This window comes from Bubalus bubalis, chromosome 17, assembly GCF_019923935.1.
Source record: "Bubalus bubalis isolate 160015118507 breed Murrah chromosome 17, NDDB_SH_1, whole genome shotgun sequence".
Classification (NCBI taxonomy): domain Eukaryota; kingdom Metazoa; phylum Chordata; class Mammalia; order Artiodactyla; family Bovidae; genus Bubalus; species Bubalus bubalis.
Window position 1 is genome coordinate 32,906,635 of NC_059173.1, and position 27,488 is coordinate 32,934,122.

The following is a 27,488-nucleotide window of genomic DNA, read 5'->3' on the forward strand; positions in this document are numbered from 1 at the left end:
TCTAGAATATGCTGTTAGTGTATTGAATATCAAACTTGTGTCCCTATTAAACTATAATGATTGATTCTTTCATATTAGCTAGAAAAGACTGCTACAGCAGAGTCCTAAGGATCAGCAGTGTGTACAATGGCAGTATTTATAGACTTGAGAGTGTGTTTGTACCAAGTAAGTTTCTAAGAGACAGTGGATTAGGCCTGCTGGCATTACAGAAAATAGGAATTGATTTTTTAAGTCACCCTTCATAATGAAAAACACATTTTTAAGTGGATAAGAAAATTACTTAAATGTAGAATTATTAGCAGCACAATAACTAAAAACAGAGTTATATCTGACCATGAGTTAAATATGAACCTTTAAAACAATCTAACACAAGTCAGCATGACCCTGGTGAGTATTAATAGAAATGTGACATGTAAGAGCTGAGATGAAATCCATCCCTAGTACAGGGTGTTGGCAAAGGACACAGGATAAGAATACTGTGCATAACATTACTGTGTGTATTTGGATGTATAACATTATTATGTGTATTTGGAAAGATACTCAAAATCTAGAAAAGGGAAAAGAAAAAAGGATGATAAATAGATCGTTGATTTGGAAGCACCGAGGAGACATCTTAAATAATTTACATTGAAGAGCATATATGACTCATTTAAACATTTCATTATGGACCACATCTTTATCCATTCATCTGTCAGTGGACATGTCCTGGCTATTGTAAATACTGCTATAGTGAACATTGAGGCTGCACATGTGTCTTTTTGAATCATGGTTTTCTCAGGGTATATGCTCAGTAGTGGGATTGCTGGGTCATATGGTAGCTCCGTTTTTAGTTTTATAAGGAACCTCCTTAGTGGCTTTATCAGTTAACATTCCTACCAATAGTGCAAGAGGATCCCTTATCTCCACATCTTCCCCAACATTTATAGTTTGAGGTTTTTTGATAATGGCCATTCTGACTGGTGTGAGTTTACAATACCTCATTGTAGTTTAAATTTGGATCTCTCTGCTCTTTGATGAACTAGATAGGTGGGATGGGGGAGGGCGGGGTGACGGGTGGTGAGAGGGAAGTCCTAGAGGGAGGGGATATATGTATACATATGGCTGAATCACTTTGTTGTACAACAGAAACTAGCACAACATTGTAAAGCAGTTGTAACTCAAAAAAAAAAAATAAACATTTTATATGAAAAATATTTGAAATCATCTATATATGTAATATAATTGAGAAGAATAATTATATTTAAAAGAAGGCTCAGTAGACTGTAGGATCTTTTATGTTGATATATAGACTTGATTTGGAGAAGGCAATGACACCCCACTCCAGTACTCTTGCCTGGAAAATCCCATGGATGGAGGAGCCTGGTAGGCTGCAGTGCATGGGGTCACTAAGAGTCAGACACGACTAAGCGACTTCACTTTCACTTTTCACTTTCATGCATTGGGGAAGGAAATGGCAACCCACTCCAGTATTCTTGCCTGGAGAATCCCAGGGATGGGGGAGCCTGGTGTGCCGCTGTCTATGGGGTTGCACAGAGTTGGACACGACTGAAGTGACTTAGCAGCAGCAGCAGCATAGACTTGATTTAATAGTAGTCATTACTTGGGGCTTCCCAGGTGCTAGTTGTAAAGATTCTGACTGCCAGTGCTGGAGATGCAAGATATGCAGGTTCCATCCCTGGGTCGGGAAGATCCCCTGGAGTAGAAAATGGCACCCCACTCCAGTATTCTTGCCTGAAAATTGCAAATCTTTCCTAATAATCAGCATATGTTTACAAAGATTTTTTTTTTTTTCTAACAAAGCTTATCAAAGTAGTCAAGTAGATAAATATTCTAGATATATTGTTTGTTTGTTTGTTTTTCTCTCTCTTTCAAACATTATCAGTATCACAGAAGCTAAGGTGCCAGACGGTGGCCACCTGGCAAGGACAGCCCTAGTAGAGGGATGTGAGTAGAGAGGGTAGGACAGTAGAGGACAGTAGAGCTCAGGTCCAGTTGTTGAGTAAGTGGAGAAAGACTGCTAAACCCAAAAGAAAGAGAGAATAGCCAACAGACTACATACAAAGTTAACCAAGGTCAAAAAAATCTCAGTAACAATGACAGAGTTCGAGAGGTCCAGCAGGAAGAGGCTGCGCTCAGAGGTGGACCTTTCTGAGCTTGATCTGTACTTTAACACAGTTTCAATCCAGGAGTACTCTTGTGTCTGTGGATGGCAGAGACACGCGTGAGAGTAGAGTGTTAGATCACCATGTTGGGTGTGACATGTTGCTGGGAAACGGGTCTGAAGAAGGCCACCTTTTGGGGATGCCCAGAGTGTCTGACCAGTACTGATAGCATCTGCGCCAGCAGGAGCCCAGTTGACTCTGTCTTTGGCCTGAGTCCACAGCAGTTGTCTCGAGTCCTGTATGACATTTCATATTTTGGGCAGTAAAGGCTGCTTTATAAGGTTGAAAGATAAAATTCCACTAATAATGTGAATGTTTTAATGGACATTAATCCTTTTTGTCTATATATACATGCCTCTATGCACTTAAATAGAAATATAGTTTTGTTATGAATATAGCTAAGAATTTTTTAAATTTTTATTGAAATCTAGTTGATTTATAATATTTCTTAGTTTCAGGTGTACTGCAAAGTGATTCACTTTTATAAGTATATATGTTTGTGTATTCATTCTTTTTTAGATTCTTTTCCATTATTATTATAAGAGATTGAGTGTAGTTTCTTGTGCTATATACAGAGGGTCCTTGTTATCTGTTTTTTACATAGTAGTGTGCATATGTTAATTCCAAACTCCTAATTTATTCCTCTGCCTCCCCTTTCTCCTTTGGTAACCATATGTTTTCTATATCTATGAGTCTATTTCTGATTTGTAAATAAGTTCATTTGTATAATTTTTTTTTAAATATTCCACACATAAGCAATATAATAGATTTGTCATTCTCTGTCAGACTTCCTTCCCTTAGTATGCTCATCTCTGGGTCCACCTATATTGCTACAAATGGCATTATTTCTTCCTTTTTTATAGCTAAGAAATATGCCATTGTGTGTGTATACCGTATCTTCTTTATCCGTTCTTCCATTCATGGGCACTTAGGTTGTTACCATGTCCTGGCCATTGTAAATAGTGCTGCAGTGTAACTGTAAATGGAGTGCATATGTCTTTTCAGATTGGTGTTTTCTCCAGATATATGCCCAGGAGTGGGATCTCTGGACCATGTTCACATATGAGTTTTGAAGGATTTATACTAACATCATCCCAAGTCTTGTCCTTACTTATTTGCCTTTGTAATTTCCATTTCTCTCCCAAATAAAAAGGAAGAATGCTGCTAGGTTTTTTTTTTGTTGTTTTTGTTTTTTTTTTTTTTGCACAGCCATTAAAAATGGCAGATAGTAAGTATTATGATCAAGCTGTCATGTCTAAAAACTTAATGATGCTGCATCTTAATTTTATGACACCTTGATTTATGTCTCAACCTTAGTATAATCTTCTTTCTCTTCATTTCAAGGTACTTATAGAAATTGGTCAGAACTATAACCATTTGCTTGTGTTCTATTAATTTTGTGTTTGTGCTTACTGCTTTATTCTGATGTTTTGTTTTGGAAATAGTTGGCCCTTCAAATCTAGAAATAGTTTTTATGTATTATTAAATCATGTTTCAAGAGTTATGCCCAGGCTTTTATAAATGGAAGTGAATTTGTAGCCATCAATAGTAAGCAGTACTCTTGGAGCTTAAATCTAGAACTAGAAATTTTAAGTAGAGAGTTAAAAGTAAAAGTGAGTCATTGGATTTCCACTGCCTCTTCTCTGGTGCCAAGAAATGTCACCATGCACCACTACTTTTTTATGCTCCATATAATTAAGAAATAATGTCTGTGTCAGGCTTTCTTTACATTTGACTCTATTGTGATCTCATTTATCTCTCTCAAACACTGGAGGATGAAATTGGGACAGTTTGGACTTTTTTTCCTCCATTCATTTTACTCAATTTCTTCAGTTCTTAAAGATAAGATTATAAAACAACTTATCATTCTGAGGCAGAAGTCATCATTTGAGTGACTAAATGCCTCTCTTAAAATGTGCTTTTTCTTAACTCTATTTCCATGACTAACTCGGACTTATCTTTTCTTAAATATATGTCTGTAACTCAGAAACTACTAATACTCGTTATGATTCATCTAGTTAAAAAGACAGGTTTTAGAGAAACATGCACTTGAGTTGGATACACAAGCAGTAGCAGCTTTTGTAATTTACAATCAAATTTATTAATATTTGTACATTAACTGGTAGTATTCTGAAATACGGTTTATTTCTTATCTGTGTGCACTATCTATTGGTGAGTTATAACTTTTTAACTTGCTGATCGTTTATTTTGTACCTTTTTTCCTGGTTCAGTGATATCGGGATTGGTCAGTCTCAAGATGACAGCATAGTAGGATTAAGGCAGACTAAGCACATCCCAACTGCACTGCCTGTCAGCGGAACCTTATCGTCCAGTAATCCTGATTTACTGCAGTCACACCATCGAATTTTAGACTTCAGTGCTACTCCTGGTGAGCACCACTCATATAGTTTTGTTTTTTTCTCTTTTTTCCCCCCTAATCTAATGGTAATGCTATATGTATCTCTCTTGCTTTGGCATGGACTCTGTCAGATGCTAACAGTCATGATAAATTTAAATTTCAAACAGTTGGAACTGTTTTTTTTTTATTATTACTCAGACTAATTTAGTATGCCCACAAGCAAATGGATCTCTCAGATGTTCCCTTTCATAAAATGAAGTTAATATGGTACCATGCAGATATTATCAGGTCATATTAAATAAAAAGTAAGAGGCATATTTTAGATCAGCTTCCTGGATTTTTCAATATAATAAAGATGAACTTTAGATTTAAATTTTTTCCTTTCTGCTGCCAACCTGACAACTTTAACTGCTGCTATTGTGATCTGATCTGTTTGTCTGTGGATCATTTGGTTATCCTAGGGCAAATGTGTTCATTCAGTGTGCCTGTATGTTGACTGAATCAATCTTTGAAGAAGAATTGCTGATGTAAGGGAGAGATGGAAGTTTAGCATTGTCTTTTCTGAGAATTTTTTTCACATTGCTTTGTTTAATTTTATTACCATGTACTGAAATCCTTTCTACTGACATATGACTCTTCTTTCCACCAGATTTGCCAGATCAAGTGCTAAGGGTTTTCAAGGCTGACCAGCAAAGCCGATACATCATGATCAGTAAGGACACTACGGCGAAGGAAGTGGTTGTTCAGGCCATCCGGGAGTTTGCCGTGACCGCCACCCCAGATCAGTACTCGCTCTGTGAAGTCTCTGTCACACCAGAGGGAGTGATCAAGCAAAGAAGGCTTCCAGATCAGCTTTCCAAACTTGCTGACAGAATACAGTTGAGCGGAAGGTAGACGTTATTCATCCTGTTGGATTTCTCTACCCCCACCTCCCCAAACCCCACACCAACGGCCGGTGAACACTTTCGAAGGGTTTTTAAAATAAGTATCCCTGAAGATTAAAAAGATTTCCCTCATTCACTGAGCATTGCCATATCAAAGGGAATGCACACAGTAGATGGTTGACCCTCACAAGGATCTCTTAGGAACTTGTGCAAAACAAGGGTGCTGTGACCTGACCGTTCCTTGCTGCTCACCAGTGCTCGTGCTCCCATCAGGACACGGGGCTGGCAGAAAGGCACAGCCGTCTCCTGGGAGATGTACATTCACAACACACCTTCCACCTTCTTCTGCCATTTGCTTCTGCCTACCTGACTTTTCTAGGAGCTTCATTTGTTTAGGTGGAGATATCTATGACAGTGTGGTTGGCTAAAGCTGCCTATTATTGTTCATGACACTAATGAAATATCCTTAACACTGGAACCAAAGCTTAGTTGCTTCAGGGCTTGGTCTTCTGCTGCCTTGTATTTGCAGGAAAACATTGTATGGGATTTTGTCAGCCTCTCAGATGGTTTTGTCAGTCTCTTAAATGGTGTTTCCATTGATATTCTCAAATCACAAATTAGGGAAAGTTGGAAAAGTAGTTATGTCTTGGCTTTCATATAATGACTAGATTTTGCACTTTCTGAAAAATGAGTGTTTTCATAAATCACATTTTTTTCTTTTTTTCTCATCATATGGAGTGTTTCATTGTATCTTGCCTTTTGTGTTAAACATCTAAACCTGATTTAATTCATTCCGAACTTCTGTTTTTTTTCTGTCAGCTATAACTTTCTTGCTCTTCTTCACTTTCACTTTATTGCCAGCCCCAACTCTGGTAGGTAGTGTCCGTTTTTCTTGTTATCATTTAAATATCATTGATCTGTCTGTGATCATGATGGGGTTCTCCACATCTCCACTGAGGTGCAGAGTCCTGATTCACAGTCATTGCTCAGCAAAATTATAAATGGATTCACATCACGGGCTTCGTGAGTAATCAAAGCTGAGACCATCTATGACTGTCAAGCCCCGAGGTCTGTGTCTTCTGTCACATCAGCTTTGGCGAAATATGCAGAAGGCCAGTTTGACAGGACCACAATTCTCATTCTGTTTCTTCCTTTATGGAGTCTGGCTTAAGAAAGCATCTTTCTATAAAATCAGTTAAAAAAAAAAAAAGCATCTTTCTATAAAATCAGTTAAAAAAAAAAAAATGAACAGAGTAAACATTTGCATTCTCTTTGGACAAGTTGCTGACAAAGAGAAAGGCGCACTGACCCTGAGTTCTCTCTCTACAGCTGGTGTTCATCTTTCTGAGCCTCTGTTTCTTCATCTGACAAGCAGGAAAAACACACACCCCACATATGTGTAGGGTTTTTGTGAAAATCAGATATTCGAAAGTCAAAGTCCATCTTAGGATCGTTCTCCTCATAGCATCAAATAGAGGCAAATGGCTTACAGGTTTCTTTGGTATTTGAATAAGTAGGTGAACCAGTAGTCACAAAGAATCTCCAGGGAACAGAGTGGTCACGCTGTGTTGGATTCTCGCTTCCTTCCTTGGATCCCATTTCCTTATTTAAACCGATTATCTAAGTTCAGCTATTTTCTGTCCTTATTAGCAAAAAAATAATAATAATAATCATCTAGAACGAAGGAAGAGTAGTAGAAAATGGATTGCAGGTGATACAAATGCAGTTCCATGTGATGTGTTTGCTTCTATCAGTGGCTTCTGGATGGGGTTCTGTGGTCTGGCGTCTAAGGAGCCACTGCCTCCTCCATCTGCCAAGCAGAGTCCCTGCATCATTCAGCAGCACGTTCTCATTGCTGTTCTGTAGACAGCAGCATTCTTCCAGGAATGTTTTGAGATTGCTGCTCAGGCTTTGGATTCTGTGTCTCTCACAGGTATTACTTGAAAAACAACATGGAGACGGAAACCCTTTGCTCGGATGAGGATGCACAGGAGCTGCTGCGAGAGAGCCAGATCTCACTGCTGCAGCTCAGCACCGTGGAGGTGGCCACACAGCTCTCCATGCGCAACTTCGAGCTTTTCCGCAACATCGAGCCCACTGAGTACATCGATGACTTATTCAAGCTCAAATCAAAAACCAGCTGTGCCAACCTGAAGACGTTCGAGGAAGTCATTAACCAGGAGACGTTTTGGGTAGCATCCGAGATTCTGCGGGAGACAAACCAGCTGAAGAGGATGAAGATCATTAAGCATTTCATCAAGATAGCTCTGCACTGTAGGGAGTGCAAGAATTTTAACTCCATGTTTGCGATCATCAGGTGAGAGAGCATGTTCATCGTAAGAGTTGATTCACTTTACAGGTTAAAAAATATTATATCAATCCAGGAAAGCCATACAATTTGTAGGAGTGTAGTAGTTTTTGAATTGTGTCATATGGAATAATTCTTTTTCTCTGAATCCTAATTGTAACCCTTTATTTAAAGTCTTATAATGGATGGTCCTAGAGATTATTATACTAAGTAAAGTCAGACAGAGTAAGACAAATATCATATGGTATCATTTATATGTGGAACCTAAATATATATATCTATGTGTAAATGAACTTATTTACAAAACAAGTAGACCCATAGACATACGAAATAAACTTATGGTTAGCAAATGGGAGAGAGAGAGAGAAGGATGATTTAGGAGTTTGGTTTAAAATATATACACTATTATATGTAAAATGGGCTTCCCTGATGGCTCAAATGGTAAAGAATCTGCCTGCAATGCAGGAGACCTGGGTTTGATCCCTAGGTCAGGAAGATCCTCTGGAGTAAGAAATGGCAAGCCATTCCACTATTCTTGACTGGAGAATTCTATGGACAGAGGAGCCTGGCAGGGTACAGTCCAGGTCACGAAGAGTTGGACTCGACTGAGCAACTAACATATTTAAAGTAGATAAACATCAAGGCCCTACTGTATAGCATAGAGAACTATACTCAGTATTTTGTAATAGCCTGTAACAGAAAAGAATCTGAAGAAGAACAGATATGTATGTTTGTGTGTGTGAGTGTATTGAAAAATGACAAATTACTGTGCTGTACACCTAAAACTAACACATCATTGTAAATCAGCTGTACTTCAGTTTAAAAAAAAACACCTTGTATGCTGATTTAAAGCCCAGAAAATCTGTATTTGCCATTTTTTTTTTAGCTCTGTGACTTGGGGCAAATTATTTGAATTTCTCTGAATGTCAATTTATTTCTGTATAAAATAACAATGACCCAAAGAGTTATCAAGTAACCTAAATAGTATAATGTGTATAGAGTTCCATCACTTGCACAGGGCATATGGATGCCTACTAAATGTTAATTTTCTTCTCCTCTAAGTGCTTAGAGGCTGGAAGAAAATACAGATTGAAACAATGAACAAAATTGATGCTGATGATTAAATTAGTCATTTTTTCTGTCTAAGAATTTGATCATACTATTATTCTTATAGCTTTAAAATTATTATCATAGGATATATATACACATATTTTTATTGGGGTACAATTGCTTTGCAACATTGTGTTAGTTACTTTTGTACATCAAAGTGAGTCAGCCATAAGGATACATATATCCTCTCCCTCCTGGACCTCCCTCCCCTCCTTCCCCATCCCACCCCTTTAGATCATCACAGAGCAGAGGTGAGCTTCCTGTGTTATACAGCAGCTTCCCACTAGCTCTCTATTTCACACATGGTAGTGTTTATTAATATATGTCAGCCTTAATCTCCCAATTCATCCCCTCCTTCTCATATCCATACATTCATTCTCTACATCTGCATCTCTATTCCTGCCCTAGAACTAGGTTCACCTGTACCATTTTTCTAGAGTCCACATATAAGCAGTATTATATGATATTTGTTTTTCTCTTTCTGACTTACTTCACTCTGTACGACAGACTCTAGGTCCATCCGCGTCTCTACAGATGACCCAGTGTCACAGGATATTTGTTAATCTGCTTTATCAAATGCCTGCTTGGTGCCAAGTACTTAGGCCTGTTTGGGGTTTGGGTTAAACCAAACCCCAAGGCCCTGTCCCTGCTTCCATCTTCAGTTCTCATTACCCAGAATTATTAATAGTCCTTCAAATCCTGTACATTCCTGTGTATACACAGCATGCACGCAGAAGTGTTCTATGTTAATAAATAAGCAATACATTCCTACCGTCCTTCAACAGGACGAGTCATTTAATTTTATACCACTTTTCTTTTTCCCTCTCAGTGGCCTAAACCTGGCACCAGTGGCAAGACTGCGAACTACCTGGGAGAAACTTCCCAATAAATACGAAAAGCTGTTTCAAGATCTCCAAGACCTGTTTGATCCTTCCAGAAACATGGCGAAATACCGCAATGTCCTCAACAGTCAGAACCTGCAGCCTCCTATCATCCCCCTGTTCCCAGTGATCAAGAAGGATCTTACGTTCCTTCACGAAGGTAAATACATAAGTTGGAAGATTTCTGTCTCCACCGGTGGAGGTATAGGATGAATGCCATGTGATTCCCTTTTCCTTCTTTACCAATTACAGGGAATGACTCCAAGGTTGACGGGCTGGTCAATTTTGAGAAGCTAAGAATGATTGCAAAGGAAATACGTCACGTTGGCCGAATGGCCTCTGTGAACATGGACCCTGCCCTCATGTTCAGGACTCGGTGAGTGTCTCCCTCAGCAGTGTTCCTGGGGTTAGAGAAGGTTGAGCTTAGAGCTTCCTAATCAGTGAGAGAAGGTTGTGAATACATCCATCTGTGGTGAGATTTATCAGGGTGTGAACAGAATCTCCATTGAGCTGTAATTCAGAATGACTGTCTGATTCCACATCCGGTGCACTTTGGGCTGTCAGTGAAAAGTTTGTCCCTCAGACACTTTTCATTGACCGTGAGACACAACTATTCTTATTTTTCAGAATGCTGATTTACAGAGCTAAAAGGCATAATTGATAGTATGAACTAAAATATGTAAATGATCCAAGTGGTATTGTCTCACTGTCCACACAATGGATTGAGCTTTCAGTTAGTGTAGCCAAAAATGATGAATCCAGTGAAAGAGAGAACAAAGTCTTTACAACAGAATATTTACTTTCATTTGTCTTTTGAGCCAGAAAGCTATTGCTGGTCCAGTTGTGTGTGTGCGTGAGGCGATTATGCAGTTTATGGTTTGTGGGCTTCTAGTACTGCTTATCCAGAAGTCTGGTCCTTTCTTTCTGAGCTTGTGATCTCTCTGTCTCTCTCTACACCCATGCTTCAACCTCCACGGCTCTCACTTACAGGAAGAAGAAGTGGAGGAGTCTGGGGTAAGTGGTGGGGGCACTGCACACCCACACAGTTCTCATCCTGCTCATGGCATTGTGTTTTTCTTACCCGCTGTGTTTCCTGACGCTTTGCATTTTTGCATTTTTTTTTTTCTTAACCCTCTTGCTTTAGCAGAATTTCAGTTGGCAAACTGACTTCAAGTTTAATCTACTGGGGCTTTTGCTTTTGAGGTCATGACCCATGAGAGCTGTGAAATGACTGATGACTGTTCTGGGGAACCACAGGCCAAGCCTTACTCCTGAGCTTTCAAAAAGATTTAATTTTAATACAATTTGTGTGTTTTGAAATGAGAAAAGTCTAACCTGGGGTGAGGGGAGAAAGGATCTTAGAAGGGAAAATTGTGCAATTTAAATACTGTTGCACAGATTTTTGTGAAGTGAATCTATGTAATACAGAAGGTGCCCCTACATGTTAAAACTAAATTTTTTTACAGCTCAACTAACTACTGTTTTCATTCTATAAACCAGTCCTTTTCAAAAATAATTCTTAACAACTCATATGCTAGTTCCTGTACATGTGTTTTTACATTTGCATGACCATTTTATTAACAAATTGACCATATTACTCGAAAAACTCACTACACTTAACCCAAGCAACAAGAAAACAGTTGTGAACATTGTGGGTAAATTTCTTTAAATCTATGTAAGACATCCCTTTTAGGAGAAATAAATTTAATGTCACTCTTAATTATTGTAACTGCGTATTCTTGCATGAGCTTTTATATACAGTAATTATTAGTTGCTGGCTTCTACAAGAGAACTGCCTTGGATGCTTTCTAGAGGCAAAAAAGTAGAATTTTTAGTTCAAACAGAACACGTACCAAACGTATATGTATACATATAGTGTATGTAGAATTATTTTTAATTTGAAAAAAAATCATTTAAATCTATATATTATATTTTAATCTATATAAATATGATATGATTCTATATTCCTTTGTGACAGTTTACTTACCAGAATGAGGCATGTGGCCTCTTGAACTAGACTGTTAGAGAAGCCTTGGCACGTTTCCTGTGGGTATGGTGACCCTGTGCTGGAGCGAGCTGCATCTCTGCCTTTTCATCTTCCAGGTCGCTCAGCCAGGGTAGTACAAACGCAACCGTGCTAGATGTTGCTCAGACAGGTGGGCATAAAAAGCGGGTGCGTCGTAGCTCCTTTCTCAATGCCAAAAAGCTATATGAAGATGCCCAGATGGCTCGCAAAGTGAAGCAGTACCTGTCCAATCTGGAGCTCGAGATGGATGAGGAGAGTCTTCAGACGCTATCCCTGCAGTGTGAGCCGGCCACCAACACACGTGAGTTTCTCCTTAAAGTGGCTGCAGGTCCAGTTGGAATGCAGATAGGCTTCCTGTGCCAGCACAGCAGGGCAGGGTGCAGGGGCACATAGCATCCTGAGACACGCTAGCCTTTCCTGTAATTACAGCACACAGCGCAGTCCTGGGTTTGGGCTCGTGTCCAGTGGGGTTTAGCGTGGAGACAATGACACCATAGACTACTTCAGGGTGACTGGCTTATTTGGTTTCATCCCAGTGCTACCAGGGTGCAGGCAAGGGACACATGGGTAGATGCAGCGCCTATTCCCATCCCTTGTTTTCTCACAAAGATACCTGCAAAGTGATGGGCAGTCTGGGAGGGGCACAGACCGAGGTGTACTAGCTGCCCCTTACCCCTTTGCCCAGAAGGCACCCAGTAGTCAATTCAGCTGCCACGTACGGGGGCAATTCTGCTCCACAGGGAACCTCAGCTCAGCCTAATGCATAGATCTGGCCTGGTGAGAAATGGGGGCTGCTTTCTTTCTCTTGGCATTCGAATTTGTAAGACAGAGGCATTTTCCATTTAGGACACTTCGGGATCTTTTAGGGCTGCCCTGGTAGCTCAGTGATAAAGAATACACCTGTCAATGCAGGAGACACAGGTTCGATCCCTAGGTTGGGAAGATCCCCTGGTGGAGGAAATGTTTACCCACTCCAGTAATCTTGCCTGGAGAATCCCATGGACAGAGGATGCTGGTGGACTACGGTCCATGAGGTCACAAAGAGTCAGACACAACTTAGCAACGAATTAACAACAATGGGCAAGTTTGAAGATACCTTCTACAGAGTTTAAATGCTGGATGATCGAGAAGATTCAGGTTATTATATTAGATTTACCCAAGTACTAGAAAAGCACCAGGTATCATGGAGAAGAGCTTGTCCTCAGCAGTCAGATTGGTCTGAATTAAAATCGTGTTTGTTCCTTGTCCTAACAATGCCACCTTAGGCAGGTTATTTAAGCTCCTTTAATGTGTAAAACGGAGGAAGTCAAATATGTCATTGAGTTGTCTTGAATATTAATACACTTTAAATACAGCATTTGATTGCCCTGTTAAATTGGCTTGCCTTCTATCTGCCATGGAATTATACACTCAGTATAATACTCAAGCAGTACTGAGTGCTGTTAGCAACATAGATAATTCTAACCCATAGGAGAGAGAATTTGGTAGTAAAAAGATTGTAGCTAATATTATCCATTAACTTAAAACATATCATGGGATTTGGGGTACCATTTTAGGAAAATAATTTCTAACAATTTTCCTCTTACAATTTTATAATATATTTGGGTTTTTTTATAGACATACTTATAACATATTAAACTATCCACAGTTTTTTTTTTAATGTGGTACTTAATAGTATAATCATCCTTTGAGATGGCTAGCTTCATAAAGTAAATCTTGTCCTGCTGTGCCTTTTTTCTGTAACAAAAGTTCTCCCCCTGTCCTTGTTTCTATCCTTTTTATGAGGAACAGGAAAAAAAATACACATTTCTGTATTCTAACTGCAGAAAACGCTCATGCAATTATCTTATATGTGGCCACTAACCTCTTCAACTTCTTGTTCTATTTTCAAACCAAACAATTACCAGTGCCTAAGAATCCCACTGACAAAAAGCCTGTCAAATCGGAGACCTCCCCAGTGGCCCCGAGAGCGGGGTTGCAGCCGAAAGCACAGCCGCAGCCCCAGCCGCCGCAGCCGCCGCACAAACTCAACCAGGGACTGCAGGTTCCCGCCGTGTCCCTTTACCCTTCACGGAAGAAAGTTCCCGTAAAGGACCTCCCACCTTTCGGTAGGTAACTCCATTCACACCCTCTTTTTTTTTCCCCCATTTATTTTTTTATCGAAGTATAGTTGAATTACAAAGTTGGGTTAATTCGGTCAGTTAATCTTCAACAGAGTCAAGAATATGCATTAAGAAAAAGACAGTCTCTTCAAGTGGTGCTAGGAAAGCTGGACAGCCCCATGTAAATCAGTCAGGTTAGAACGTGCCCTCTCACCATACAAATAAAAAACTCAAAATGGCTTGAAAACTTTAACATAAGACCTATCATCGTAAAACTCCTAGAAGAGAACATAAGCAAAAACATTCTCTGATGTAGATCATAGCAACATTTTCTTAGGTCAGTGTCCCAAGGCAATAGAAACAAAACCAAAAATGAACAAATTGGACCTAATCAAACTCACAAGCTTTCACATGGCAAAGGAAACCATAAACAAAATGAAAAGACCACTGACAGAATGGGAGAAAATATTTACAAACCATGTGACCGACAAGGGCTTAGTTTCCAAACTATCCGAACAACTCATACAACTCGACAAAAATGCAAACAACCCACACGCCCTTTTGGCACTGTTCATTCACCACCTGCTTCTCAGATTAGGGAACAGTGCTTATTTTGGATAACTTCATCTGATATACCTGAGTTTTCCCTGATTGTCCCTTCTGAATAAGACATTAATGTTCATGAAGTTAAACTTTACTTTTGCTAGTGGGAAGAACTGTTTTTATAGAGCATCTCATTCAGTCATGTTCCTTTGTCATAGCGATGGGGGCAGAGGCAGGCCATGGGGCTTTTACTCATTTAACTTTTAGCAAGTACAGAAGCTGCTTTGCCCATATACCTTATTTAAACTAGTTTAACCTTTTGATCAATGAGTTGCTGGAATTTAGGCAGAATATTTCTAAGTGAAATGATTTGTCTGGAGGCATAACTTTCATTTGTTGAATCATCAGTTCTGTAACTTGGGAGGAAAATAGTCAGCTCCAGTTAAAGGAGCTTCATCTTTCCTATTAAAAGTAAAGTATGGACTAGTTTAGTTCTTTTATGTAAATGGAGCAAAATTATTTTTCATAAAATGTTCTAGTTCTTTTTTCTGTCTGTATATATGTGTGTGTGTGTCTGTGTGACAGGAAACAATATTAATAAAAGGAAAGAAATTTAAAAAAACAACTGGCAGCAGAGCTGACTCTTGATAGAATAGGGTACTGGTAGCTGGGACAGTTCCCGGCCGGCTGCAGGCTGTCCATGCATCAGGCAGGAGTCCTAGATGCTCTCTGTGCCCTGTCACGAGTGCTCTGTGACGTGTACTCTGTCACTGGCTCCTTCCTCCTGATCAGCAGGTGTCCCATTTGTTGAATTGGGGAAAAGTGAAATATCTCCCCTTTATGGGACATTTTCCTCTTTGAAATATTTGTTTTGCTGCCTCTATCACAAACAAACTGAATTAATATTCCTTTGTCCACTGTGTTATTTTTTAAATATAATTTTATTTATTTTTTGGCTGTACCATGTGGCATATGGGATCTAGTTCCCCCACCAGGGATGGAACCCAAGCCCCCTGCAGTGGAAGTACAGCATCTTAACCACTGGACCTCCAGGGAAGTCCCTCCACTTCCCTGTTATGAATATCCCTGTACTCCTGCAAGTCAACCTCTATTGCCTCTTTTCTGCTTCTTTTATGGACACAGCCTGTTACTCCACATGGAGGCACACCTAATAGAGAGTCATCCCCCCCTTTCCCAAGGAGACTCTCTCTAATATTTTTAGGCCTATTTGAATTTATGAGCTTCAGGAGTATGGATGAAATAGTCATGTGTCTTCTTAAGAGAGTTTAATAAACATTTAAAGTCACATACTATAAAATATTAACTTAGAGTTGCTGAGTTCACCCACCACCCCCATTCATGAACCAAGTTTTATTCTCAATACTTCATACAATTAAAAAAAATTTTTTTTTATGTGGACCATTTTTTAAAGTCTTTAGTAAATTTGTTGCAATATTGCTTCTGTTTTATATTTTGGTGTTTTGGCCATGAGGCAGGTAGGATCTTAGCTCCATGATCAGAGACCAAACTTGCAAGCCCTGCATTGGAAGGCTATGTCTTAACCACTGGACTGCCAGGGAAGTCTCCCTTCATGCATTTTTTATTTTAATGTCTTTGTCATCAAAGTACTTTCAAAGTGGAACAGAGTTTTCTAAGGCATAGCATCTTCACATCCATCTACATTGTTCAAAGGCAGCACTTTTTCATTCTGTGTGTGATGCTGTCTTTGGAAAAATTTTTTTTCCAAATTAAAGCTATTCATTCATGTAGCTTTAGTGTAACTAGTGTTTTCATGTATCCTGTGTATATTATTATTTGCATAATTAAAAGATTGCTTGAAAAATGATTTTTAAAAGATTGTATTAAAAAGTAGTATCAGACACTTACATGAGGTGAAATGAAGGATTAAATCTTCGTTAAATTTCATTCCTCCTTTTTTAATGGATTCTGTTAAGTCTGAGAACATCAAAACTAACATAAGGACTTCCTTGGTGGTTCAGTGGTAAAGAATCTGCCTTCCAATGCAGGGGCTGAGGATTTGATTCCTGGTCAAGGAACTAAGATCCCATATACTGCAGGGCAACTAAGCCTGCATGTTACAACTGAGACCCAAGCTGACAAAAATAAATATTTAAGGATGTCCCTGGTGGTCCAGTGGTTAAGAATCCTCCTGCCAATGCAGGGGACACAGGTTTGATCCCTTACCTGGGAAGATTCCATATGCCTTGGAGCAGTTAAGCCTGGATGCCACAACTGTTGAGCCTGTGCTCTAGGACCTGGGAGCTGCAACCACTGAGCCCACAAGTCCTAGACTCCTGCTCTACAATAAGAGAAGCTACCACAATGAGAAGCCACCACACCGCAACTAGAGAGTACTCCCTACTCGCCTCAACTCGAGAAAGCCCACGCACAGCAATGAAGACCCAGCACAGCCAAAAAAACCCCACAAAACTAATATTAATTGAGGTAGTTTCAGCCTCTAATGCCTCCCCTTAGGTCTCTTTGTTGTTCAAAATATGGTAATTGAGAGTGCCTCATAATAATGCTACAGACTTAGTAAGAATCTCTTCATGTGACTTCCTCACATCTAAAGTAGTTTTTAGGGGGAAAACCACCTGAGAGTAGCACATGGAATCCTTTTTCTTCTGCCTTACATCCTCCTGCTTGATCCTGCACTTGGTGCTCGAGGGCTCCCCCAAGACACCTTCTCCCTCAACCTCTGGTTCCGGGCACTTTCAAGGTCCCCTCCTGCTGCTGCTCCTTCATCTGCTTATTGACCAGATATTAGTGTGGAATTCCTTAATGCTCCTTCAGTCTCTTTCCTGCTACTTCCTTTTGCCTCTTGACTCAATCCTTTCCTGCCATCACTCCCACTTCCCACACGCTAGCTTTTCCAACACCAAAATACCTCTTTCCAACCCAAACTTGAGTTCTGATAAATATTCTGAGCTGCACTGCTTTCATCCTAACTTAAAGTATTTCCAGATTGTCTCTTTTTTGTCTTCATTGCTGCCCAACATATTGTTGAATAATATGGTGGCCAAGATTCAGAACCTAGCATGGAATACCGGAAGCAGCCTCTCTCATCCCCGAGGGCGTCAGAAGCTGTGCTGCGGTCCCTGGTGCCTCCTGTGAGGTACCTCAGTTCACCTGGGGAGCGCACACAGACCTCTGAGACTGCAGACAGCCTGCAACAGAATAGAATATGAAGTCTTGGCACAGAAAGGTGTTTGGGTTCTTCCGGTTATTCTGCACATTGAAGTTCTTTCTCTTCCAGGCATCAACTCTCCACAAGCTTTAAAGAAAATTCTTTCTTTGTCTGAAGAAGGAAGTCTGGAGCGCCATAGGAGGCCAGCAGAAGACACGATATCCAACACGTCTTCCCAGCTCTCCTCTCCGCCCACCTCCCCACAGAGCTCCCCACGGAAAGGTGACTTGCGTTCTCCTTCCTGGTGACCTGTTCTTTCAGCCATGATAAATTCAGTTAGAGATTCCATCATTTCTGACAATATAGTCACTTAAAATGACCTTGGGAATTCTCTGACCGTCCAGTGGTCAGGACGCCGAACTTTTGCTGCTGAGGCGAGGTTCCATCCCTGTTTAGGGAACTAAGGTTCCTCAAGCCCACAAGGTGCAGCCAGAAAAACAAAAGCGACCTGATGTATAACATCCGATGGATTTTTTTCTCCTCGGTTTATAAATCTTGAAGAATTTTGGTATTCTTTAATATTATAACTATAAATAGTGTTAAGCTTATATAACTATATAAAATTCATTTTTAGTAATGTTATTATAATTTTTATAATTCATTTTTTACTGATTATAAGTGTGGGAATAATTCTTTTTATACTAACAGTTCTAACTAAATACGATTATATAGCATTAATTATGGAGTAAAGGGCTATATAAACATAAGAAAAACTAATATTTTCCTGATTTATTTTTTCATTGTATTAACACAGGTCTTGATTATCTTTTTTGTTACTATCTTATTTTTAAAGAGATTACATCTTAGGCACTCAGGCTCACCTTCCAATATTAATGCTTTCTTATCTTAAAATACGAGGTAATTCTCTGCTGCCTAACCTCAGAATTATTTCCACCCCCTACCCTTTCAGTGAATGGGCATAAGTCCATAATAAACGGCCAGACCATTCTCACTAGACAAGGCCAAAGAGATTAATCCATTGTGAGAGTTCACTGGTACAACAAATACTGTTCCTGCTTGACTTTCTAGCTCTTTTGGACACCTGTGCATTTTATGTAGTATCAGTCTGTAGTCCGTGTTCGGTGGGTGTGTCTGAACTCTTCTCTCATCCCTTGGTAGGTGGCAGTGGCAGTCAGCTGAGATCTTTTGGCTCCGGGCAGTTGGATTTAACCAGCTCCTCCTCTTCTCTTGGAAGTGAGAACAGGAACAAGAATAACAATGCACCACGGACCTATGGGATAGGTGGGGTTTACAGAGCCCAGAGCCAGCGGGAAGGACAGGAGTTGGCTCATTAGCTGAGGAAAATAGTCCCTCCCTCCACGTGTCCAGGGCACCACCTGAGTGATGGTTTTCTTGGGTTTTTTTTGGACAGACTGTTCAGGAAATCTTATCTGTCAGAGCTTATAGTGTGGTTTATAAAAGACATTTCATAGATGGACACATTAAATCATATCAAGACCTGTGTAACCTTTAAAAAAATAAATCAGGAATTCATAATTTACTGAAAGGATGAGAAAATACTCTTTAGAGAGTAATGAGCAACATTTAGGTGTTCTAGATTTTTTTTTTTTTTAATTAGGTAGGTGGCATTGAAAATTTTGCATTGTACACGTATAATCATATAAAATCAGTATTTTAAGTAGCATTAGATTCTTAGTAATGCTAAAAAATAAACGAGTACTGAGAAGGAAGATTTGGATTTTTTGTTGTTGTTAAAAATGTCAGGACAAGCCTTTCTTCCTTTGTGACTTTCAGAATTGTTTTTACCAACAAAGGAGAGTTAAGTGTCCTTCATAGCAGAAAATGGACATTTGTTTAGACATAGTGATGGTCCAGGGAGAAAGTGGAGATTTTGTACATTGAATCCTTCAAAACAATTGGCTTTTATGTGATTTATCCAATATATTATTAATGTTGAAAAATCAAATGGAAAAAACCCAAAGATACCTTCTTCAGGTCTTATTTATTATTCCTATATGTCCACTTATAATGTGGATCTTCCCAATGGAGTTATTCTCTGCCATAAAATTCTAAAAAATAATAATGCCATTGAAGGCAAAATTGCTCACTTTTCAGGTTGAGGAAAAAAACATACTTTTAAATATGATCCTAGTCATTCTTCATAGTTTCATTTGTATAGACAGGTGTAGTATAATTTATATTTAAGAGCGCTAAGATGAGTCAGGTCATGCCATAATCTCGGCATTAGTTCCTGGCTCATATAATGGCGTTTTCTTTCGTCCTCTCCAAACGTTCATTAAACACGCTAAAATTCATTTGAGTAAAAATTTGCGATATCTCAGTCCACAAGTAGAGTGTTTAGTCCCCACTTCTGTGGCCTGCATTGTGGACGCTATGAACCTGCAGTGTCTAAGGACTGGTGTGTCCCTACGCAGGCTACACTTTGGCTCCGAGTGGCACCGTGGATAACTTCTCAGATTCCGGCCACAGTGAAATCTCCTCGCGATCCAGTATCGTCAGCAACTCCTCCTTCGATTCATTGCCCGTCTCGCTGCCTGATGAGCGGCGCCAGAGGCCGTCGGTCAGCATCGTGGAGACCAGCCTGGCCTCTGGCCGGCTGGAGAGGCGGCCGGCGGTGGAGCCTGACCAGTACAGCCTGGGGTAGGGGCTCCTCTCCTCCACGTGTACACTGCTGTTTACTGTGTGTGATGCCCAGGTGGTGGGTACTCTCCCATCCCAGTTCTGATGCTCAGCATTTCCTGAAAGCACTGTGTTGTCTCTGCCAGGCAGAATGCTTTCGAGTTAGGGCTGGTCTTCACTGGGATCTGTTTCTCTGTGCTGAGGGCAGGGGGCAACTCTGGGATGTGTCTCAGTCCTTTTGTATGAGCTGCCCTCCCAAAATAATCAGACTGTGGTGAGCCCTGTAAAGGGAAGCTTCCTTTATTATAAGAACTGGTTGCTCTTTTCCCCACTGTGTCGATGTTGTACTGATATTGCAAGGGCCAGGGGGCGGAGACTGAACAGGGCAGAGCGGCTGCTGTTGTTGGAGCCTTCATCCTTTTCCTGGGAGGAAAGGAAGCCACCTTTTGAGGGAAAAGGGGGTTTCATTGTAGATTGATTAGTTAATCTTGCTCTTTTCTTCCCCTCCCCTTCTCACCTTTTTTTTTCTTTCCCGTTGGCCGCCTAGGTCCTGTGCGCCACTGTCTGAGAGCAGGGGCCTGTATGCTGCAGCCACCGTGATCTCTTCCCCCAGCACGGAGGAGCTTTCCCAGGACCAGGGGGACCGAGCCTCCCTGGACGCTGCTGACAGTGGCCGAGGGAGCTGGACGTCATGCTCGAGCGGCTCCCATGATAACATCCAGACCATCCAGCACCAGAGGAGCTGGGAGACGCTCCCCTTTGGGCACACTCACTTTGATTACCCAGGGGATGCTGCAGGGCTGTGGGCCTCGAGCAGCCATATGGACCAAATCATGTTTCCCGACCACAGTGCAAAGTACAGCAGGCAGAGTCAGAGCCGAGAGAGTCTCGATCAGGCCCAGTCCCGGGCCAGCTGGGCCTCGTCCACGGGGTACTGGGGAGAGGACTCGGAAGGGGACACGGGCACCATCAAGAGAAGGGGGGGTAAGGATGTTTCCCTTGACGCTGACAGCAGCAGCATGACGGCCGTGACCGCAGAGGAAGCCAAACCTGCCGCCATGGCTGCCCACATAGCCGTGACACCCAGTGCCGCCAAGGGGCTCATCGGTAAGCTGACCGCCGGGCTCTGTCGTGTGTGGGTCATGGCTGCACCCTGACTTATTTCAAAAGTAAAAGTACGTGTTTGTGGGTCTTCTCCTCGTTCTGTCCCACCCATTGCCCCTTAGGGCTTTCAAGTTAGCAGTGCACTCAGCATTTTGAAGTGAATGATGCTTACAAGAGCCCAGGAGGTTCTGTGCGCTAGTGCTTATAAATACTCTGCAGCACAGGAAACCTTCCATGTGTTGTAGCTGTCAGGATCAGTAGGTTGTCCTTATGGGTATTCTCTGCTCTCGTATTGATCTAGGCTGAAAGTTACCAGAAAGGGTGGCCATTGTCTCTAGAGGAGGAAGTTTTTCTGTTTAATTGGAACCGGTTTTAAATGTTTTATTATTCTATTTTGTTCCCTTGAATTGTATTTAGAACTTTACACATTGCATATTTAAAAATCTGCTACTGATGTTTTTTATGTAGGTAAGCTGTTTCCTCTGCTACACAAATTCCCTCTGCACAGGATAGAACATGGTGGGGAGGGTGCTAAGAGGTAATGTCATCAGTAAGAGCCTGGGAGTCAGGCTGCCTGGGGTCGTGCTGAATCGGTGCTTTGCCACTGTCCTAGTTTTGTGACACTGGGTGAGTCACTAAATGGTGTCTGTTGCCTCATCTGTAAAATTAGTTTAATAATTTCTATCTGTGCAGTTGGTGTGAGTTTTAAAGGAAATATCTGCAAAACACTTTGAACACTAGTGCCTAGATAATAATTCCTAAGTACATGAAAGTCACTATCAGTTTGCTGCTGCTGTTTTTGTTGTAAGGTCTCTTATTTTCCCTTAACCCTATCAGAATATATTCTTTATGGCATGCTCAACATCTGCATGATTAAAGTGTAGGGATGCATTATAGGATACAGAGTGAGAAATCTGGTATATAATTTGTCTTTTCAAGGTGAATAAGGAAAAAACAATACCTATTCTTAGGTTGCAATTTTTAAAAAGCTGAAGTATAGTTGATTTATAATATGGTGTTAGTTTCAAGTGTACAGCAAAGTGATTCATATATATATATATATTCATATTATTTTCCATTATAGGCTATTATAAGACATTGAATATAGTTCCCTGTGCTATACACATGTATATGTTAATCCCAAACTCCTAATTTATCCCTCCTCTCCATTTTCCCCTTTGGTAACCATGAATTTGTTTTCTATGTCTGTGAGTCTATTTCTATTTTGTATATAGATTCACTTGTATTATTTTTTAGATTCCACATATAAATGATATCATATTTGTCTTTATCTGGCTTACTTCACTTAGTATGATAACCTCTGAGTCTATCCATGTAGCTGCAAATGGCATTATTTCATTCTTTTTATTGACTAGTATCCCAGTGTGTGTGTATATGTGTGTGTATAACATCTTCTTTATCCATTCATCTGTTGATGGACACTTGGAATGCTTCCATATCATGACAATTACAAGTAAAAAAGCACTTTAACAAACTAATACACAAAATTTTTACTGCAAAAGAAAGAATGATCTAAGGTCCTAACAGTTGAGTCTAGAAAGTTAAATACAAGAAAACTTGGCCTTCAGCTGCCTTTATGTCATGAAGTTACTATAAAAGGATTTTAAGAAAAAATACATACCTTATATACATACAATCTTAAGTTTTGAAATTTGCATCACTTTTGGTATACTTTTCCAACTTTATTTTGACTCCCTGTTTTCCGAAGTGAGACCCCAGGCTTGAAAGTAACATGGAATTGATCCTCTGCCTGGTGAGGGTGGGTGCCCAGCACAGGGTGACAGCCTGCCTGGCCAGGCCCCTCTCCAGGGTTGCTGGCCTGGGCTTGGGTGCCTTGCTGTTTCCTTTGCCTGGTATTTCCAGTAAACCCCAGGGTTGGGCGTTGGTTACTTTGTGACCAGCGAGACGCTCTGCAGTCACCCGGTTAGAGTTACAGATACTTAGATTGCTTAGTCACTTGTGCCACCAGAGATGACCGGTGAATAGCCAGCTTGGTAGACGTCCTGCCTCCCACTGCACCACCCCCGCATCCCGCTCCACAGGCCTATGTGCAGCTACACATGCGCACTATTGATCGTGGTCCTCCTCCTTTTGGATGAATGCGCGTGGCCCAGGATGCGCTTCCCTAGATGCTGACTGCAGCGCCTTTTCTCTCCCAGCAGCCAGGAAGGAGGGCCGCTACCGGGAGCCGCCGCCCACTCCACCAGGCTACGTGGGCATCCCCATCACCGACTTCCCCGAGGCCCACCCGCACCCGGCCCGGAAACCGCCGGACTACACTGTGGCGCTGCAGCGGTCCAGGATGCTGGCCCGGCCGGCCGAACCCCCCACCCCAGGCAGCGCCAGGCCTGCCCCCAGGCCGCAGTGGCACCGGCCTGGTGATGGTGACCCACGTGCCGGCCCTTGTGCACCCCCGGGCCTCACCGCCGAGGAGGACGGTACATGCGCCCCCCATCCCCACCCCGCACCCGCCCCTGCGCCCCACCTCTAGCATCCCCGATCCTGGCTGGTCTGCTCTCCCTCCGGATGCTGCCCACGCAGGGCTCCACACCCCACACCCCTAACCTACTGTGCGCAGTTGGGCTGCGTTTTGCTTCTTCCTAAGCGACTTGAGGAATAACTAAAGATTGCAGCGGGGTCCCCTGTAATAACATGTGTGCATGGCTCCTTTTCCTTCCCTAATCCTCAGTTTTCTGGGAAAATGTTTGGACTTGTAACAAGTTCCAAATGAAAGTCTAGTGAAGAAAAACCCACTTCTCTAGAGCTTTTTTTGCCTTCTTTGTATGAACCCAGCTGGCCGTTTTGGGGTGGGAATGCAGAGGGGCAGACTGTGCCACCCCTTCCCCCTTCTGCTTTTACGTTATTCTGCAAAAAATTGTTATAGAAGAAAGCAAAACAATTAATGAAAATTACTTATAATCCTGTCATTTACAGACAACCACCATTAGCATTTTGTTATACATCCTTCTAGACTTTATGTGTGAGTGTATACTATAAACGGAGAAGGCAATGGCAAGCCACTCCAGTACTCTTGCCTGGAAAATCCCATGGATGGAGGAGCCTGGTAGGCTGCAGTCCATGCGGTCGCTAAGAGTCGGACAGGACTGAGCGACTTCACTTTCACTTTTCACTTCCATGCATTGGAGGAGGAAATGGCAACCCACTCCAGTGTTCTTGCCTGGAGAATCCCAGGGACGGCGGGGCCTGGTGGGCTGCCGTCTATAGGGTCGCACAGAGTCGGACACGACTGAAGCGACTTAGCAGTTTACTATAAAAGGTCATGTGCTGCTTTATAGAGTCTGCATGCAGTGCGGGAGACCTGTGTTCGATCCCTGGGTCGGGAAGATCCCCTGGAGAAGGAAATGGCAACCCACTCCAGTACTCCTGCCTGGAGAATCCCATGGACGGAGGAGCCCTGGTGGGCTACAGTCCACGGGGTCACAAAGAGTCAGACACGACTGAGCTACTTCACTTCAGTGAATTTACCGTCAGTGAATTTCCAATCAGTAAATATACAATATACTTTAAACTTTTCATTGTGAATCATTAGGGAGAAAAAAAGATGAGTATTGTAAGTGACTGGTGCTGCAAAGTCACTTCAGTCGTGTCCGACTAGCTGCAGTATAGTGACCTAGACTTAGAAAATAGCTGTGGTTTTTATTTAGCATATCAGTGAATGTATTCTCTCTAAGCACAAGAAAATGACTTGCTTACTCATTGATTTCTTTCTTTCTTTCACGGTTGTTTTAGCAGAAGATGAACAAGTGTCTGCTGTTTGAGGTGCGGGCTTCTCTGGACCCGAGTCAACCGCCCAAAGGAGAGCACAAGAAGACGCCCCCTAGCGTCGGAGCCTTGGAACTCACACTCTGAGGATGGTGGACCAGTTTGCCTCCTTTCCTGCCTTAAAAGCAGCATGGGGCTCCTGACCCCTCTTCCTGTCCCCTTTGCATGTGAAATACTGTGAAGAAACCGCCCTGGCACTTTTCCGACTTCGTTGCTTGAATGCACAGCGCAGCCGTCTCCGAGCTCCCCGTCGCTGCCTGCCACGTAACACAGCATCATTCCAGATTCCAAGGTCATCGCCACCGATGATTCACCCTGGCTGCACTTATCCACGCCGGGAAGGATTTTTAAAAAATCTCCCTTTTAGATTTCAATCCAGTCCTAGCACTTGGTTTCATTGGAATTGTGAGAAAAGTCAGCCACGGAACTACTTGGGGCCTTTAACCCACCAAGGAAAACAAAAACGAAATCCTTTGAGTACAGTGCTCGTCCGCTTGTTTACAATGTCCTCTTTTTTTTTTTTTTTTTTCCTTTTTAATGAGTTTAAAGATTGTGTTCAGAGAGTAAATGTTATATCCATTTAATGATTACAGTATTATTTTGAACCTTTAAGTAGGGTTGCCAGCCTGGGTTTCTCAAAAACCAAATATGCCGGACAGGGTGTGGCCACACTAGGAAGAGAGGAGGCGGGGCACAGCCCCTCTTCCTGCGTCCTGGCCGCCCCCAGAAGTGCCCTATCCTGGAAGCATGAGATGTTAGCCAATTACCTAGATCCCAGGGCTCCCACCCCTCCTTCCCCAGGGGCTGGAGCTCTACTTACAAACTGTTTGCACATGGCCGGGGAGGGCCTGGGACTCCAGCGTCCTGTGTCTGAGCCTTATGGAGCACAGGGCAGCGTCACCCTTGGGCGTGCCCTGCTCCATCGAGACGGACGGCAGACCCCCTGTTTTTTAAATTATGTTTCTTTGATTTCTGTTCATTTAGCTTTAGGGCTTCTCTTGTTTGTTTTTAAAGAGAAACGTTTATAACTGGATAGCATTGCAGTGAAAGCAGCTTGGGGTGTTGGCACTAACGCCAGCCGTTCATACTGCTCTTTCAAGACAGCCTCCCTGTATCGATCGATCGGCACGAGGGAACACACGAGCCTTTAACATGAAAAAGATCAAAAAGGTCCAAAACCCAGTGCGATCCGCCAGCCTTTGCAAGGCAGGTTGGTGGCCAAAGACTGACCCGTAAGTGGCTTTACGGACGCTGAGATGGAGAAGGCCTGAGTGTAGCAACCACCTGCTCACAGCTGCTATTAACCCCAGAAGGACTGAACCCTCCACTCTATTTTTGTGTTGTTTTTGCACAGACTCCGGAAAAGTGAAGGCTGCCAATCCGAGTAGTACTCAGATGTGAGGAACTGCTGGTCTTGGATTTTTTTTCCATTAAATTCAGCTGATCATATTGATCAGTAGATAAACGTAAATAGCTTCCAATTTTAAAAGTCGAATTGCAGTGTTTTTTCACTGTATCAAAGCAATGTCAGTGCTTTATTTAATGATTCTCTCCTGTATCATGGCATTTGTCTACTTGCTTATATATTACATTGTCAATGATGCATTTGTAATTTTACATGTAAGATGCATTATTTGCCAGTTTTCTTCTCTAGGCTATGGACCTCATGTGCATATAGAAAGACAGAACTCTTGCTCTACACAAGTTGCACAAATGTTATCTAAGCATTAAGTCACCGTAGAACATAGGACTGTAACCTCAGTTCGCTCTGTGATGTCAAGTGCAGAATGTACAATTAACTGGTGATTTCCTCATACTTTTGATACTACTTGTACCTGTATGTCTTTTAGAAAGACATTGGTGGAGTCTGTATCCCTTTTGTATTTTTAATACAATAATTGTACATATTGGTTATATTTTTGTTGAAAATGGTAGAAATGTACTATGTTTATGCTTCTACATCCAGTTTGTACAAGCTGGAAAATAAATAAATATAACATACCGCCTTGTCTATATTCTTAATGACTTGTGCATGCTTTTTCTAACTGAAGCGTGAGAAAGCCTTTGGGTCTCTGCAGGAGCAAGTCCTCAGGGCACTGAGGAGGTACAGATGACATTGCCTAAGAGAGAAGAAATTAATATCATTCATGTTAGTAGAAAGTAAGATCATTCATGTGTCCAGAATTCATAGTGTTTAATGAAATTCAGTGAAAAATGGTATCATTGTATATCTACATAGCATTTATCTCTTCCCAGTTCTTTTCCAGTAAAAATCTTTGCAGGACGTAATATTTTGATTCCCAATATATATACTAAGAAATAGGACCTCAGAGAATTTAAACTGGCATTCAAGATTATGACCACTAAGTTAGTACAACCTAGCAAGTAATTTGGAA

The 27,488-nt window shown here is 41.5% G+C and overlaps 1 protein-coding gene across 21 annotated transcripts in view; it reads left to right on the forward strand.

Annotated features, from left to right (window-relative positions):
* Window positions 1-27,094, forward strand: part of RAPGEF2 (Rap guanine nucleotide exchange factor 2) — a 273,080-nt gene extending 245,986 nt beyond the window's left edge. For 8 of the 21 annotated variants that reach the window (XM_045163133.1, XM_045163136.1, XM_045163147.1 and 5 more), the window contains 14 exons: window positions 4,394-4,551; window positions 5,171-5,411; window positions 7,339-7,722; window positions 9,653-9,864; window positions 9,957-10,080; window positions 10,695-10,718; window positions 11,808-12,031; window positions 13,638-13,838; window positions 17,653-17,805; window positions 18,703-18,825; window positions 19,980-20,205; window positions 20,732-21,291; window positions 23,469-23,747; window positions 25,060-27,094. In XM_045163133.1, coding sequence (XP_045019068.1) covers window positions 4,394-4,551; window positions 5,171-5,411; window positions 7,339-7,722; window positions 9,653-9,864; window positions 9,957-10,080; window positions 10,695-10,718; window positions 11,808-12,031; window positions 13,638-13,838; window positions 17,653-17,805; window positions 18,703-18,825; window positions 19,980-20,205; window positions 20,732-21,291; window positions 23,469-23,747; window positions 25,060-25,088 — 2,938 coding nt within the window. In that variant the 3' untranslated portion in view covers window positions 25,089-27,094. The remainder of the gene's footprint in view (window positions 1-4,393; window positions 4,552-5,170; window positions 5,412-7,338; window positions 7,723-9,652; window positions 9,865-9,956; window positions 10,081-10,694; window positions 10,719-11,807; window positions 12,032-13,637; window positions 13,839-17,652; window positions 17,806-18,702; window positions 18,826-19,979; window positions 20,206-20,731; window positions 21,292-23,468; window positions 23,748-25,059) is intronic. The other 13 variants (XM_045163141.1, XM_045163143.1, XM_045163152.1 and 10 more) reach the window with 8 other exon arrangements.
* The last annotated feature ends 394 nt before the right edge of the window (window positions 27,095-27,488 follow it).